Raw genomic sequence first — 15525 nt, forward strand, 5'->3', positions numbered from 1 at the left:
CATCCAGATCATTGATAAAAATATTGAAAAGTACCGGGCCCAAAACTGAGCCCTGCGGCACCCCACTGGACACCTCCCTCCAATCTGATGAAACGCCATTGACCACCACTCTTTGAGTGCGGTCCTCCAACCAGTTCCCTATCCACCGAACTGTCCTATAGTCTACTCCACAGTCTTCCAGTTTGCCCATCAGAATGTCATGGGGAACCTTATCAAAAGCTTTACTGAAATCCAGATAAATCACGTCAACAGAGTTCCCCCGATCCAGTAAGCTGGTCACTCGATCAAAGAAGGAAACCAGGTTGGTCTGGCAAGATCTGTTAGGAACAAAACCATGCTGACTTCCCCGGATCACTGAGTGGTCCTTCAGATGCTTACAGACTGATCCCTTTAAAATCTGCTCTAATATCTTCCCAGCAACAGAGGTCAGATTGACCGGCCTGTAGTTTCCCGGGTCATTCTTCCTCCCTTTCTTAAAGATTGGGATAACATTTGCTCTTCTCCAATCTTGTGGCACATCCCCAGTCCTCCAGGAGGCCTTGAAGATGATGGACAGGGGTTCTGCAAGTTCTCTGGAAAGTTCTTTCAGCACTCTTGGGTGCACCCCATCCGGCCCAGGGGATTTGTATTCATCCAGTGCAGCCAGATGCCTCTCCACTGCCTCTCTGTCCATGTCATTTAGCCACTCAGGTGTCCTGCCACAAGCCTGTCCTCCAAGCCTTATGATTGTACTGAGGAAAAAGGGAGGGGAAACTGACACCAATCACTGTCTAGGAGGCAGAACTCTAACAGAGCATGTAAGGCCCTGTACAAGGAGGGGGGGGGGTGTTGCTTTTAGAGGAAGTTGATTCATTACCCCCATAGTAGAGTGCCTCCGGCCTACTGGGATCAGGTAGTGAAATACAGTAGGAACTAGGTAAAGGAGTCACATCAGGGAGCTTTATTGTTTTCTGGCTGGCTTCTTTCTGTGTGAGTTCTCCTCTGTATTAGTTTGCCCCATTTGTAAAACTTCCTATTTACTAGAGTTGCCTACCTTTAAAGCAGGGGATGAGGGGGGTCAGTAGACAGGCATGGAGCCCCAATCCATCTGCCTCACTCACAGGGGTGTACTGGAGGCCCTGCTGAGACCATGTACCTCCAGTTTTCATCTGCAAGTGACATCATCTGGGCCCCTGGAGTATGCTTGCCATTGCTGCTGCATGGTCCAGTTGCTCCTGGCCTGCCACCTTCCTCCTTTCCTCCCACCAGGCAGAAGAGAGGGGCAGGGGGAGAAATATGGGGTTGGGGAATCCCCTGCCCACAGAAGGGGGCTGATAATACTACTATTTACTCATTGGTTCTAATATTTGTTAATAAACCATTTCCTGTTCATTATGCTTGGTGTTTTCTCACCTCAAATTTGGCCATAATTAGGCCTTATATTAGGTTGCCTGGGGGCAGAAGGGTTTTCTGGGCCTTCTCTAGTGAAGCCCTAGAACCGGAATGGTGGCAGTCAGTTAAGGCCTTTCCCTGGCCCAGACCTGATTGGGGTGGGGGTGGAGGATAGATTCCTGGAAGGGATGTCCTGTTTGTGGTGAACCTACATGGCCCTCCCCCCATATCATGACACATTAAGGTACATGCTTGTTCCTTGTTTTACTAGCTGTACTTCTCTACCCTCTAATTCCCACATTGAGCATTCTTTTCAAATGATTCCAAGTCCATTCCCCCCACCCCCTCTAAGTACCAGAACAGTCTCACCTTTAGTAATTATGCACTTTGTAGTAGAAAAAGAAACATGTAAGAAATGTGGCCAAGAATTCTTGGATGCTCTAATTTGCAAATATGCCAATGACAATGTTGAACTATGCATCGCTAATAAGACTTGGACTCATTTGAAAACAACACAAAAGAATATGTATGAGACAAAGGAAGAATTTATAAGAAGGTAGTAGCAAAAATAAATGCAAAGAGCATCAACATAAGTGAAGGAATTAATCTTGTTTCCACTTGATACGAGTGGTCAAGCAAAGTAAATCCCAACACATCAAAAGTTACACACTGAGAGCTGGAATAATTAATTAGAAGGTGTGACCATGAAAGCCAATGTACTATAGTAGCTAGAGTACTGAACGTGGGAAGACCTGGCTTCAAACCTTGGCTTAGTTACATAGTTGAGTGGCTGGCACAGAACAAATCCTTGCCTATCATCATAATTGACCTCAAATGGTTTTTGTAAGGGTAAAATGGAAGAACTCCATGTATACCATGCTGAGTTTCCCAACCATCACTGTAAAGAGTCCAGTAGCACCTTTAACACTAACAACTTTATTGTAGCATAAGCTTTTGAGAGCCACAGCTCTCTTTGGCTGATTCTGCACACATTGGATAATGCACTCTCAATGCACTTTATCAATCGTTTGAGGTGAATTTTTTGTTCCACACATGAAAAAATCCATTCCAAATGATCTATAAAGAGGATTGGAAGTACATTATCCAACATGTGCAGAATCAGCCTTTGTTAGATGCATGTGACGAAGAGAGTTGTGGCTCTCGAAAGCTTACGCTACAATAAAGTTGGTTAGTCTTAAAGGTGCTACTGGACTCTTTACTATTTTGTTACTAACATGGCTAATTCCTCCGGATCCAAACATCACTCATTCTCTTTCAGCTGAGCCTATCTATGTCATAAGGTTGCAGTGAGGATAAAATAGAAAAGCAGGCTGCTCTGAGGTTCTTGGAGGAAGGCTGGGATAAAAATATGACAGACAGACAGACAGAGACAAAGACTGATGCCATCAAGGCTGGATTTTGCAGTGAAAGACTACAGCCCCAGTTTACAGGGTCAGTGCCTCCCCGCCCCCCAAAACAGCCTATAGATTCATATTTGAAGTATACATTAACCATCTAAAGGCTCATCCATCATAAACCACTACGTCTAAAGAGTCGAAAATTACTTAATGGTACTACTGCTTAAACAGACAGAGAGAACTATTGCTACTTTTGTGTAGCTGCTCTCCACTGCACTGTAGTAATGCTTTCAGAAATAACCACATTGTTTGGATGGCTGTCATGCCAATGGACTGATGTTGGGTTTGGGGGTAAACATGGAAGTTGCCCAACTGACTTGAGTCCTGCCTACAGATGCCACTGGAGTGGCATAAGACAGCACTCATGTTGTTGAAATAAATAATTTCAAAGATGAATGATTCCTTCTGGAAAGTAGTGATAGCAATGGAAATTGTAATTATCCAGCTCAGAATATGGATCTACACAGCTTGTGATGCTTGGAGGTAGTATGGGTATTACAACTGAGACATCATTTCTCCACAAAGTTCTTCTACAGCTTGGAAAGGAAAACAAGATTCTGCACAAATGCATAAGATGTGCTCACTTTTAATCCATTCATAAGTCCTGGGCACAAAACAAAGCTCTGAGAGAGCAAACTGAAACATCTGAGAATTCTTCATTGATGACTAAGGATGCTAGACCCTGTTCCTACCTTCCGCCCCCTCCGGCTCTGCTCACCTAGCTGGCTGGTGAAAAAGGATCGGGGAGAGGAAGGCGCCACTAGAGCACATGACAAAAGGGTGCACGAGAGTGCTCCAGAGGCCCCAATGATGTACTTCCATTTGAAACCTGGAAACTACGGAGTCTCAACAAGGCCAAATCAGCTCTAAACATAGCAAAAATGCTATGTTTGGGGCTGATTTTGCCCTTGCTGGGACCCTATTACATCCGCTTTTCAACTGGAAGTGATATAATTGTGGCCTCCAGAGCACACCCAAGCAAGAGAGAGGACTTACAATCAAGGCTTCCCCCCCACCCCCACACCTGCCTACAGACACCCCCATCCTCCACTTTGGAGGTAAGGGGACCTGGTCTCCCTACTGATGCCTGTAATTGGAGAGTGTGTTCCAAACTGAAATGGGACTGTTGATCTCTGCCAGCAAAGCACGGAAAAACCTCATCACAGCAAATCTAGTGTCAACACCAGTTCTTTTTAAAGACTTCTCAGAGCGGAACTACAAGTGACAAAAGGCACAGATTGGACACTTGTCAGCTTCCCTCAAGTTTTGATGGGAAATGTAGGCATCCTGGTCTCGCAGCTTCGCTCTCTGACTGCTGTCCAATGGACTTTTCAACTGTCACTTGTCCAACATTCCGCCAAGCTGCCTACATTTCCCATCAAAACTTGAGGGAAGCTGACAAGTGTCCAACCTGTGCCATTTGTCACTTGTGGTTCCGCTCTCAGTTGTAAGGATTAAAGCTGTGGGTTCCAAGATTCTGAAGACAGCAGATGAAGGCCTGCCTGCCAACCCTGATTGAGAAGTGATGCCTATAGTTTTGTCAAGCACTGTGACAAAGAAGGAGAACATAAGTCCCAATGAATATCCAGGAAGCAATCTTTTTTTTTCTCCCATGAAGAATATGTGCTTTATGTTGGCACATATTCTTTCTTCAGAAAGCTGTAAATTATAGTATTTATGGAATCTTAATGATCTAAACACAGTTGGAGCCTGAAGGTCAAGGCTGCAAACTGCATCCTAAATTTCTGTTTACAGATGAAGTTGAGTATTTATTGCAGTACTGTTCGTGCTGCTTTAGTTAAAGGTCTGCCAGCATTTCCATTATAAACCACTATTTCAGAGCTTTATAACGCACTCATAAATCTCTACTCCAGGCTGAAACACAGTGCAAAACAAGGTCTCCACTGAGGGAGAGAGGGCTTTCCCCCCAATTTCTTCTTTGCTTTACCAAAATTGGTTCTAAAAAAAATGTAAACCCTCACTCCAAAAGACACAAAATACGTCGTCGGCTCTCATCAGAATCAAGAGATTGTACGGTATGCATCAGCAAGACTGTCAAAGTTTTGTACTCTTACCCCAAAAAGTACGATAAAGACTAACGTTTCATATAATTTTTTGTAGCTTGTGGAAATATGAATAACACAAACCATTTCAAGTGTTTCTGCTGCAGAGACAGTGGACTAATTCTTGCAATAAGTGGTGTGTCTGGAATGCTCCTCCTAATACCAATTTCTCCCTGGATTATCTGCATTTGTTTCTGATGTGACACTAATGTGCTAAAAATTCTCCACTCTTCCATTTAATTGAATTATTTTCTGTATTATTTTAAATGTTTTAATGTTCAATTATTCACCACTTTGGGGATCCAATTTAGGTGGAAAGGCGGCATAAAAATGTTTTAAACAAAGTAAGGACCCTTTCCTGGTAGTAAGCCCCATTGAATAATGTGGGGCTTTCTTATGAGTAGACTTTCTTAGGATTGCTCCCTAGATTAAAAAAATAATAATGTTTCCGCATTCACGGTGCACTCCGCTTCCACTTTGCCACAGAGCACCCAGCTGCTAGGCATCTATATCCCTCCCCCTACATATCTTTCAATGCCGCTTCTGCCCACTGATAAAATAATGTAAAGGGGCAATCATAATTTGATTATCTGTACAGACTGTGTCAAGATTCCTTTGTTTTTTTCCAATGAGCGGGAGCACCTGCAAAACATTTCACCAAAGAATCGCAATGCAATCACATTCAGAACAAAAGGGATTGAAAGCTGCAGCAACCTGTACGTCTCCGACTATGAGTCCCTCTACACAAGACATCTTACGCGGGGATGCTCAAGGGAAAGATCTTACACTTGTTCTCCCGTTGTGAATACACATGCACCACTAGAAAGGCAGAGTACACTTGAATATAAGACCACACAGAAAGTAAGTCATTTGAGCATCCCGATGTAAGATGTCTTGTGTAGAGAGACTACATCATGCCCTAGTTGTGTGAGTTTCCCAAAGGCTAGCTCCGATTGGAGTCATGTAAATGGACCTTGGGTTTAATCCAGCAAGGCAGCTCTTCAAAGAGCCATTCAGCATGGATGACTTTAATGCAGTGACTCTGATCAGCAGTAATGTGGTGATCGAAATGTTACAAGCTTGTTTCCTAATCATGCTTTTTGCTTTAGTGTGACTCTTTCTTCTTTTGGCTGAAAGAATGGTTTTGCTAAATATAAAGATGAGCTTTTATCTTGCATCCTCAGAGATTCGCAAGCTTAGCAAGACAGCTCTGAGAGCCCAGCCAAGAGAAATTACAATACTGGTTGATGTAAATGAACAGAGAGCAGAGTGAGCATTTTCTACCTGTAAAATCCTGGAGGAACTTGTTGAACTAGGAAGTTTTTCTCCAGACTCTGCAGAACGTCGTTTAGCATTCTTACACGGGTGGGAGCTCTTTCCTTTGGGTCGTTAGCCGGGCGCATTTCATCCGATTGGAACAACTGTGCACTCTCTCGCAGAGAATAGGCCACCTTCAGCAATGGCTCAATATCCAGATGGTCATCTAGTAGTGACAGGAGAAAGATATTATAGATGAAAAGTTCTTTGGGCCTCGTGGACTGACCAACTCACTCATTTTTAGGGTACTTTTACAGAGGGCTGCCAACCTCCAGGTGGTGGTTGGAATTACAGCTGATCTCTAGCTGACGGAGATCAGTCCCTTTGGAGAAAATGGTCATAGATCCAGAGGAGTTACCAAGGTTAGCCTGTCGTCGCAAAATAGTAAAGAGTCCAGTAGCACCTTTAAGACTAACCAACTTTATTGTAGCATAAGCTTTCGAGAACCACAGCTCTCTTCATCAGCATCTGACAAAGAAAGCTGTGGTTCTCGAAAGCTTATGCTACAATAAAGTTGGTTAGTCTTAAAGGTGCTACTGGACTCTTTACTATCCGGGAGAAAACAGCTGCTTTGGAAAGTGTTCTCTATGGCATTATATCCTCCCCTCTCCAAACCCTGCCCTCTCTAGGCTCCTCCCCCAAATCTCCAGGAAGTTCCCAACCTAGAGTTGGCAACCCTTCTTCCACATCACCCAGAATATAGTAATCTAGAACACAGATATTCCAAGGTTTATTTATTTTTATTTATTTTATTATACTTATATTCTGCTCTCCCTGCAAAACAGGCTCGGGGGGGGGGGATCACATCAATATAAAAACAGATAGTATCATCAATAAAAACAATTCCAAATAATAAAATCCGGCAGCATTCTTGTTGCACAATCCCTCAACAACCAAAACCTGTAGGGCAAGGGGTGAACTGGTAGATGTTATACAGAACTGGAGGGGATGATGTCCCTTTCCTGGGAGGAGGCCGCTTGAAAGAGGGGAGGACTGTTCACCTCAACCACCATACATCTTGCAGAATATCTCTGTCTTATAGACCTGGCAATATCCTGGTTCTACATTATGGGGCTGGATCATGTATTGAACAGGTGCAGCGATCATCGATGTTACTCACCTTCCTTGCCCCCCTCCCCCCGAGCCCTTTCTGACCTCAGAAAATTTATTACCGGGGTTGAAAGACTTGTGTACACTGATAGTCAGGTGGCTGGCTGCAGTGAGGAGGAAGAAGAGGGAGAATTGGTCCTTTCTGTGTCTTCCACTCACACAAGAGGCAGAATGGGCAAGGTCCTCCCCACTATAACTATCCAAGTGGAGCAGCTGTGAGTACACGAGTCCCTCAACCCCAGCAATAAACTTTCCTGGGATTGGAAAGGGCTCCAGGAGAGGGGAGGGAAGATGGGGTGGGGAGAGATCCCAGACTTTCAGTTCTTTCTGCTGGTAGATTGTGAGATTCAAGCCATGGACTCCACAAAGAATATTGCTGAGGGTGCCAACTTAGTATCAGCCAACTGAAGCTTTAATTGTTTATTCAACAGAGACAATTTTTAATCAATGGATTCTGTTTTAATCAGAGACTGAGACTGAAGGTACGGCCATACTTTTGAAACTGATTTGATCCTGCTGTCTTTTCACTATGATACAGAATGCATCTTTTTGGTCTTCTACCTAGTGGTAGTTTTCATTTATCAAACTCCAAGTTCTATAATAAAAACAACAACAGCAACAACATTTGATTTATATACCAGCCTTCAGGACAACTTAACACTCACTCTGAGCAGTTTACAAAGTGTGTTATTATTCTCCTCATGACAATCACCCTGTGAGTGGGTGGGGCTAAGAGAGCTCCAAAGCGGTGTGACTGACCCAAGGTCACCCAACTAGCTTCAAGCAGAGAAGTGGGGAATGAAACTTGGCTCTCCGGATTAGAGTCCTGCTGCTCTTAACCACTACATCAAATTGACTCTCCAGTACACCTGGGCACGAACCCAGAAAAAAAAAGAACCACGATTCATGGTTTGTAGCATTCCACGAACTTCCGACCTTTTCCTAGTTCATGGTTCGTGGTTCATGAGGCTGTCATTTCACAGACCTCGCACTGGAACCAGCACAGGGGCTGTGAAACTGACAGCCTCTTTTCCTTCTGCCTGGGCTGTCAGTTTTACAGACCCCGCACTGTTCCAGCATGGGGTCTGTAAAACTGACAGCCCGGGCAGCAGGAAAAGAGGCTGTCAGTTTCACAGACCCCGTGCCGGTTTCAGCCCATTGGCTGAACCCAACACGGGGTCTGTGAAACTGACACCCCTTTCTTCTGTGCAGTGGCTGTCAGTTTCACAGACCCCTGCTGGGTTCAGCTGATGGGCTGAAACTGGTGTGGGGTCTGTGAAACTCTGAACTGGCCACAGAACAGCTGGAAAAATTTGTTTGCTCTGTAAACATGCGTTCCTACAGAATGTCTGTTTCGGTGCAAATGAACCAGCCATTCCGTATGGAATTTTGTTCCGTGGTTCGTTTCATGCCCATCTCTACTCTCCAGCTTCAAAAAAGTTACTGTATGGAGGCTTTGATAACATGCAAATGTATTTAATTCTTTTACTCAGTTAATGCAATAGTTTTCAAGCTTTCCAACTTTAGAGAATACTTTTTGTATGAACCTGTGCATGTGTGTCTTCCTGTGAAGTCCTGTTTGCTAGTGGGGATTCTGGACCTTTTCCACAACCAGATTACATGGAGTTATGCAGTGTTAGCTAAGCTAACCAGGTTTCCTTGTTGTCCCATGTGACCTAAGAATGTGCCTGAGTACTATAGGGTACATAATGAACATGCATCATACTAGTCTTGTGCGTGTATGTGCCATCAAGTTGCAATCGACTTATGGGCAGCCCAGCAAGGGGCTTTGAAGGCAAGTGAGATGCAGAGATAGTTTGCCAGTGCCTTCCACTGCAGAGTCTTCCTTGATGGTTGCCCATCCAAGTACCAACCATGCTTCGCTTCCAAAATCTGACAAGACTGGGCTATACCATGTGGCCTTCCCTCCCTCCACACTAGTCTTACAGTGGGCCAATCAGCCCACCCAGATTCAATTTTGCATTTTTGTATCATCTACTCTTGAAAGCACTAAATCACATCAGCAAATAAAAACGAAGGCACACCACATTCCCAGTGGTCTTTACCCAAGTGGTAGGGCAGCAGATTGTGACCATATTATGAAGCTGGCATGGTATAATGGTTAGGATGTCATGCAACTGGAGAGACCCGGGTTCTACTCTCCAGTTAGAACTACAGCTGCCTTTGGATTCTTATACAGCTTAACCTACCTCACAGGGTTATTGTGAGGAAAAATGGAGGAAAGAAAATCTCCCCTGAGCTCCTTAGAGGATGGAATCAACACATGAGCAAATTAATAAGCATCTTTGAGAAGTTCCACTCTGCAAACAAGGCTAGATAATGTAGAATCCTCGAATCCAGGGGAAAACATGAACAGACCTTCCATACATGCATATTAGTTCCTTGTAACAAAAACCCTTTCCATCAGCACAGCACAATCTGGAGATGACTGTATTGTAAAATTCCCTTCATGTCCTACAGACAGAAAAAGACAAAACAGACCTCCCTATATCACCATATTTCTCATGTCTGATAATTAACAGAACTCCCTCCCTTCTATAATTTTCTAGATCTTACTGCTGCTACTTTGCAAAATTCATCAATCAATCACAGTTAAAATCCCTCATAAATATCATTCTTGCGTATGATGATATAGACAGACATTGGAGCATTAAAATTGATTCCATATTTTCACAAGCCCTACAATTAGATCATTATGATGCTGTTCGTCAGACTCTTTTTCTCCACAGACATACTCCAAAGTAGTCTTAAAATAAACCTGTTCCAGCTCTCTCCGCTGAGAATCTCAAAATGCGAGAGCCATTGAATCAAAAATTGCAACTGAGGCGTGTAATAATATCAACTAATTTCGAGTAAGCCCACAGGCCTCCATTTTTAGAGTTTTCATCAACATTTGTTTAGCTGTTCTGGTATGTTTTCCCAACTATAGAAACTTCTAATTGGTAGACATCATATATTTATGGAAAGACTGTGTGAAGAAAAAGGAGGGAGAATAAAAGGGAAGGTTCAACAACCTGCTGAGCAGATACATCATACGTTCCCAAGTGTGTTTGAGTAACTTAACCAGCTACCCTACAAAATCCAGATTCAGTGTGCTTGTTCTGTAGTCAGTGTAGCTTAATAGCAAAAGATAATATAACTTAAAAACAAAGCTGTCAAGCACAAGAAGTCTAATATTCAAGGTACCATTTTCTTTAACAATCTCCACCTTCTTCAGGATTCTCCGCTTTGTGCTAATAAGCACCAGCAGCCAACTAGAACATATCGCAGTGACAATGAAACAGGAAAGAAATATTTGCTTTGACCTAAATATACACAGCAGTATCTCCTGCTGTTCTGAAGGCTGAAGATATAATAAGAATTTGATGCCAATGGTTTTGAGTAGCATTAGTGTCTTCTTGAATCAGTTCTATGGTGCATAATTCCTGGTAGGGTTTTTTAATGGGGGGGGGGGTGCAAAGAAAGTAAGAATAAGAAAAGAATACAGATAGGAAGCAAGGAAGAGGTAGAAATTTCGTTTACCCGGTCTGGTTTTTATGTGATACTGAAAACTGATTTGGCCACATTTTTCTGAGCTCCATAAATGCAACAGTAATAGGTATTGCTGCCATAAAAAGATTACAGCTAAGCTAAAACTACTCACAGTTTTTTTTAAAAAAATAGATATATTCAGCAAGGCTGAAAATTTTGGGGGCCCTTTTAAGAACTTAGGGAAGGGGGCCCTCCTTGCAAAAATGCTTGCTTATTCGTTCACTCTGCCTTTGTTTCCCCAGAACGACACAGTCATATAACACCAGCTGATTGACTGTGTAGTGCTGTGATGCCATCCCATTCGCTGTGTGATACCTCGCTGGAAATTTCCTGTTTGGCTAATCCAGAAAGACAAAACAGCTGCAGAGAGAAGAGAAAATGATGATGCAAGCAGCTGCCCAGCAGAGATGGCTCAAAATATTTCGCAGCTTCCCACTGAGTGGCAGCTGGCCGAGTCCAGGGTGAATGCCGCAGAGCGTAGCTAACAGCAGCATCTAAGGAGGTCACCTTGGATGATGGGTCTGGGCCGCTAGGGTCCAGGTCTGTGAGCTGTTCATTGCCTCCTCTTATGCCACCATCATTCATCTCCAAGGTGAGCTCCAGAGGTAGACAGTAAACTTGGGTGATGGTGGCACATTTCGGGGAGGTGCCTCTTACCTCCTTCCATGCTACTGCTAGTTGGTTTCAAAGTGAGCTCCAGGTCTAATTCACAAACAAAACAGTGCAAGTTTTCAAGTTCTTTTTATTGACAGTAATTGGGACATTGTCTGATTGTGAACACTGTTATTAGGCATTGGTTATATTGTGGTCAGTGAGCTTTGAACAATTATCAAGAGCTATGATATTATCGAAGGCTTTCACGGCCGGAGAATGATGGTTGTTGTGGATTTTCTGGGCTGTATAGCCGTGGTCTTGGCATTGTAGTTCCTGACGTTTCGCCAGCAGCTGTGATTGGCATCTTCAGAGGTGTGGCACCAAAAGACAGAGATCTCTCAGTGTCACAGTGTGGAAAAGAAGTTGGCAGGTAATTTATATATACTCAGGAAGGTAAGGTTAGGCTGAGTCATCCTGTAAGGATGGAGGGAGGCTTCACTGTATCCTGAGGAGGTTCTTTTGCATATGGATTGGTGCTTGATATGCTAATCTTCTCTGCAGGGCTATTGTCGAGTGTAGAGTATTTTGCTAGCCTGGTGTTTTTCAGGACTGGAAACCATGCTTTGCTTGTTAGCCTTTGGGGAGAGAGACTGAGAGTATAATTGAGCTTGGATTTTTGTGGGAGTTTCCTGGGGACCTTGGATTGGAGAAGGTATAACTCCAAGATCCCTTTTGCAATCTTGTCCAAACTTGGATGATGGCTGTAGGAGAGCCTGCAAAAGACTCCCCGGGAATATGGGCTTTCTAAGTGCCACGGGGGCCATTCTGCGCCCAATGAACCGTGAACCGCAAACCAGTTCAGCAACGGAAAATGTTTGTTGCGGTTTGCAATCTCGGGATCGCCATTGGCACTGAACCGTGAACCCCTGGTTCATTAAATTTTTTTGGTTCACACCCATGTCTAGTAATAATGACATACTTTGTAAACAGCTCTGAGTGGGCGTTAAGTCATCCTGAAGGGTGGCATATAAATTGAATGTTATTATTATTATTTTGAATATTTTTGTTTCTGATGTCAGACAAATGCATATTGATTCTTTATTGAAGGGACTGGCCAGTTTACCCAATATAGAGAACAGAGGGGCATTGCTGACATGTAATGCCATAAATCACATTGGAGGATTGTCCTCGTCTCTCTGACAGTGGGCAGAAGCAGCCCCGCGGCCGCAGTGGCTCTGCCCGCTGTCAGAGGGACCAGGGGAGTCTCTCCTCGCCCCTCTGACAGTGGGCAGAAGCGGCCCGCGGTGCCAGCTCTGCCCACTGTCAGAGGGATGGAGAGAATCTCTCTGTCCCTCTGCAGCAGCCCGGAGGTACTGGGGCAGGGGCAGGGGGTGGGGGTTGTGGGATGTTTAAAGGGCCTTGCCCCTTGCATGTGGCATGAAAGGGCCCTTTAAACTATCAACTGGCAGGCAGCAAGGGGTAATCCCCCCCTGCCACCTGCCAGCTGATCGTTTAAAGGGATTTTTAAAGAGCCAAAAACACGAACACCGAACATGTTCATTAAGGGGACATGTTCGGTTCTGTTTGTTGTTCGTTGTTCGTGGATGGTAACGAACTTGCTCTTGCTCTTTTCTACTACTCTTGTTACTATTACCGTTATGAATGTTTACTATTATGAATGTTCTATGTTATAATACAATAATAAAAAAGGAAAAAAGTTCTCCACAACTCTTTACCAGGATGGATGTTTCACCCGAAGGAGGAGGAAAGATGTTTCAGGCTTGAGGATAAGGCCACAAGATCATGGCCTGAAGAGTCTTCTCCTTCCCTTTTGGTGAGTGAGGGAGTGTTAGGGCCAAGCTACAAGTGACAAATGACACTTGAACTGCAAGTGTATTTCTCCCTGTTCACTTGCCCTCCACTCAATCCACTTGCTGTTCAAGTGTCATTCGTCACTTGTAGCTTGGCCCTTAGTAGCAAATATCCAGGCTGATGATGGGTTCTGGAAAGCTCAAATGCTTGTACTATGTTGTGTAATTTTGTTTGTGGTCTTTTCTTTGGACTAATATACCTATTGGCAACTGCTAGAAACTTAAGGGTGATTCATTCTGCCTGGCCAGGGTGTTTGTAACAGCAGCTCTGAATGGCCCTTGTTTTTGTCAGTGGAGAGGACATCTTAGCTAGTGTAAAGTTGTCAGCTCTGGGTTATTTCAGTCATTACACAAAAACATGGCTATTTTAATCTATGTAGGTAGCTGTGTTAGTCTGTAGTAGTAGGGAAAAAACCTGAGTACAGTAGCAACTGAAAGACCCACAGCATTTTCTAGGGTCAAAGCTTTTGAGGGTCAAAGCTCACTTTGTCAGAGAAGAAGGGTGCTCTGACTCTCAAAAGCTTACACTCTGAATTGAAATCCTGGTGTTTGTCAGAGAAGTAATTTAGCACAGATATAGTATCTGATGAAGTGAGCTTTGGTTCATGAAAATGTACACCTTGGAAATTTTTGTTGGATTTTAAAGTGTTCTTGGACTTGGATGTTGAATTCTGGTTATTTGGGAAACGTGGATTCGGCTTTCAAAAGGCTACACAGATCTCTGCTTCCTTGTTTCATCAGCTTTGCTATGGCCAGGATCTCTGTAGTTGGGGAGTGTATGAAGTCATCACCAAGGAAAAAAGCAAGGATTAACATTGGGATGTTCACAGATTAACTATGGTTATCAGGGCTTTTTTTCTGGGGAAAGAGGTGGAGGAACCTGGGGCAACTTCTGGCAGGAGGTGGCGCCTCTGTCACTATATGCATGTGCAAAGTGTGTGTGTGCTCCCAGGACTGTGCGATGACATCACTTCTGGGAAGTGACATCTTTGTGCGCGTTGCGGCTGCAGGCCCCCCCCCCCCCCAGGAGAAAGAAAGAGAAAGGAAGGGAAAGAAAGGAGGAGAGACATGGAAAGACATGAAAAGAAGGAAGGAAGGAAAGAAGGGAGGGAGGGAGGGATCCCCATCCTCTCAGCTGAAGTTTAAAGCCTGTTTGGGGCTTCCCTGGCTTCAACTGGAAGGAGGGGAATTCCTTGATGCATGCTCTGCCACTAAGCTATGGTCCCTCCCCCATAAGCTTGTTTGCTGCAGGAATCCTATAAGATGACTGACAGCAGGCAGTGAGTCCATTCATATACTTAACCAGTCTGAGTTACAGGTCAATTAGGTGTCGGCCATTTTATCAATGCCATGCCCACTGGAATTATACTCCAGCAAAGAAGGCTGCAGTGGTGTATGGATGTTCGCAGGCAAAAGCCCAGTTTGGATATGTAAAAAATCCAGTGGTGCCCATTATAAAAACAATTGGTTAAGCAGAGATATGTCACTGCATTCAATCCGTGTCTAGAATAAATATCCATCTGGCATAACAAGGCTGTGAATAAAATACAGTTAACTTTAGCATGCACAATGAAAGATCCTCCGTATAATTCAGCAATCAGCAGCATACATCTCCCAAGCTCCCACTTCTGGTACCTCCAATTGTATTTATTTAACAACTTAAAATAACCAGACAAGATTATTTATCCTGATTCATGTCGGAGAGGGTAGCATAAAAAATGCAAAGTGTAGGATAATAAAAGCACTACTGTTTTCCCCTTGAGTGAAATAACATTTGTAATTTTCCCTCCTTTTCCCCACTTTGGAATGCTGTCGAAAGATGTTTAAGACGATATACATTCAAATGACGTGCCCTACCAATTGTAGCTACTGCATTTGTTCAAGGGATAAATAACCCTTCTCCAAGTCAGCCAGTCCAGTGCTTAATAACAATATCCCTAATTTCCTGAGCTGCAACATACCCAGCTGCAGGTTTGTTCAGTTCAGTTAAAGTCACCATTCAAAGAACAGTGTTTACTGAATGACTACCCTTGTATTGTTCATTTGGTATATTTGTACCTCACACTCTCAGAGCCAAGCTACAAGTGACGCCTGACACAGGTTGGACACTTGTCAGCTTACCTCAAGTTTTGATGGGAAATGTAGGCGTCCTGGTCTTACAGCTTGGCTCTCCATTTAATTGAAGTTTACAGAAACACCCCCCCCCCACACACACACACACACCAGTGC

At 43.9% G+C, this 15525-nt stretch overlaps 1 protein-coding gene across 1 annotated transcript in view; it reads right to left on the reverse strand.

The window, feature by feature from the left end:
- NAALADL2 (N-acetylated alpha-linked acidic dipeptidase like 2) overlaps positions 1 to 15525 on the reverse strand; it is a 756283-nt gene that overhangs the window by 30380 nt on the left and 710378 nt on the right. Inside the window, exon 13 of the mRNA XM_054984198.1 lies at positions 6137 to 6335. Coding sequence (XP_054840173.1) covers positions 6137 to 6335 — 199 coding nt within the window. The remainder of the gene's footprint in view (positions 1 to 6136; positions 6336 to 15525) is intronic.

This window comes from Eublepharis macularius, chromosome 6, assembly GCF_028583425.1.
Source record: "Eublepharis macularius isolate TG4126 chromosome 6, MPM_Emac_v1.0, whole genome shotgun sequence".
Taxonomy (NCBI): domain Eukaryota; kingdom Metazoa; phylum Chordata; class Lepidosauria; order Squamata; family Eublepharidae; genus Eublepharis; species Eublepharis macularius.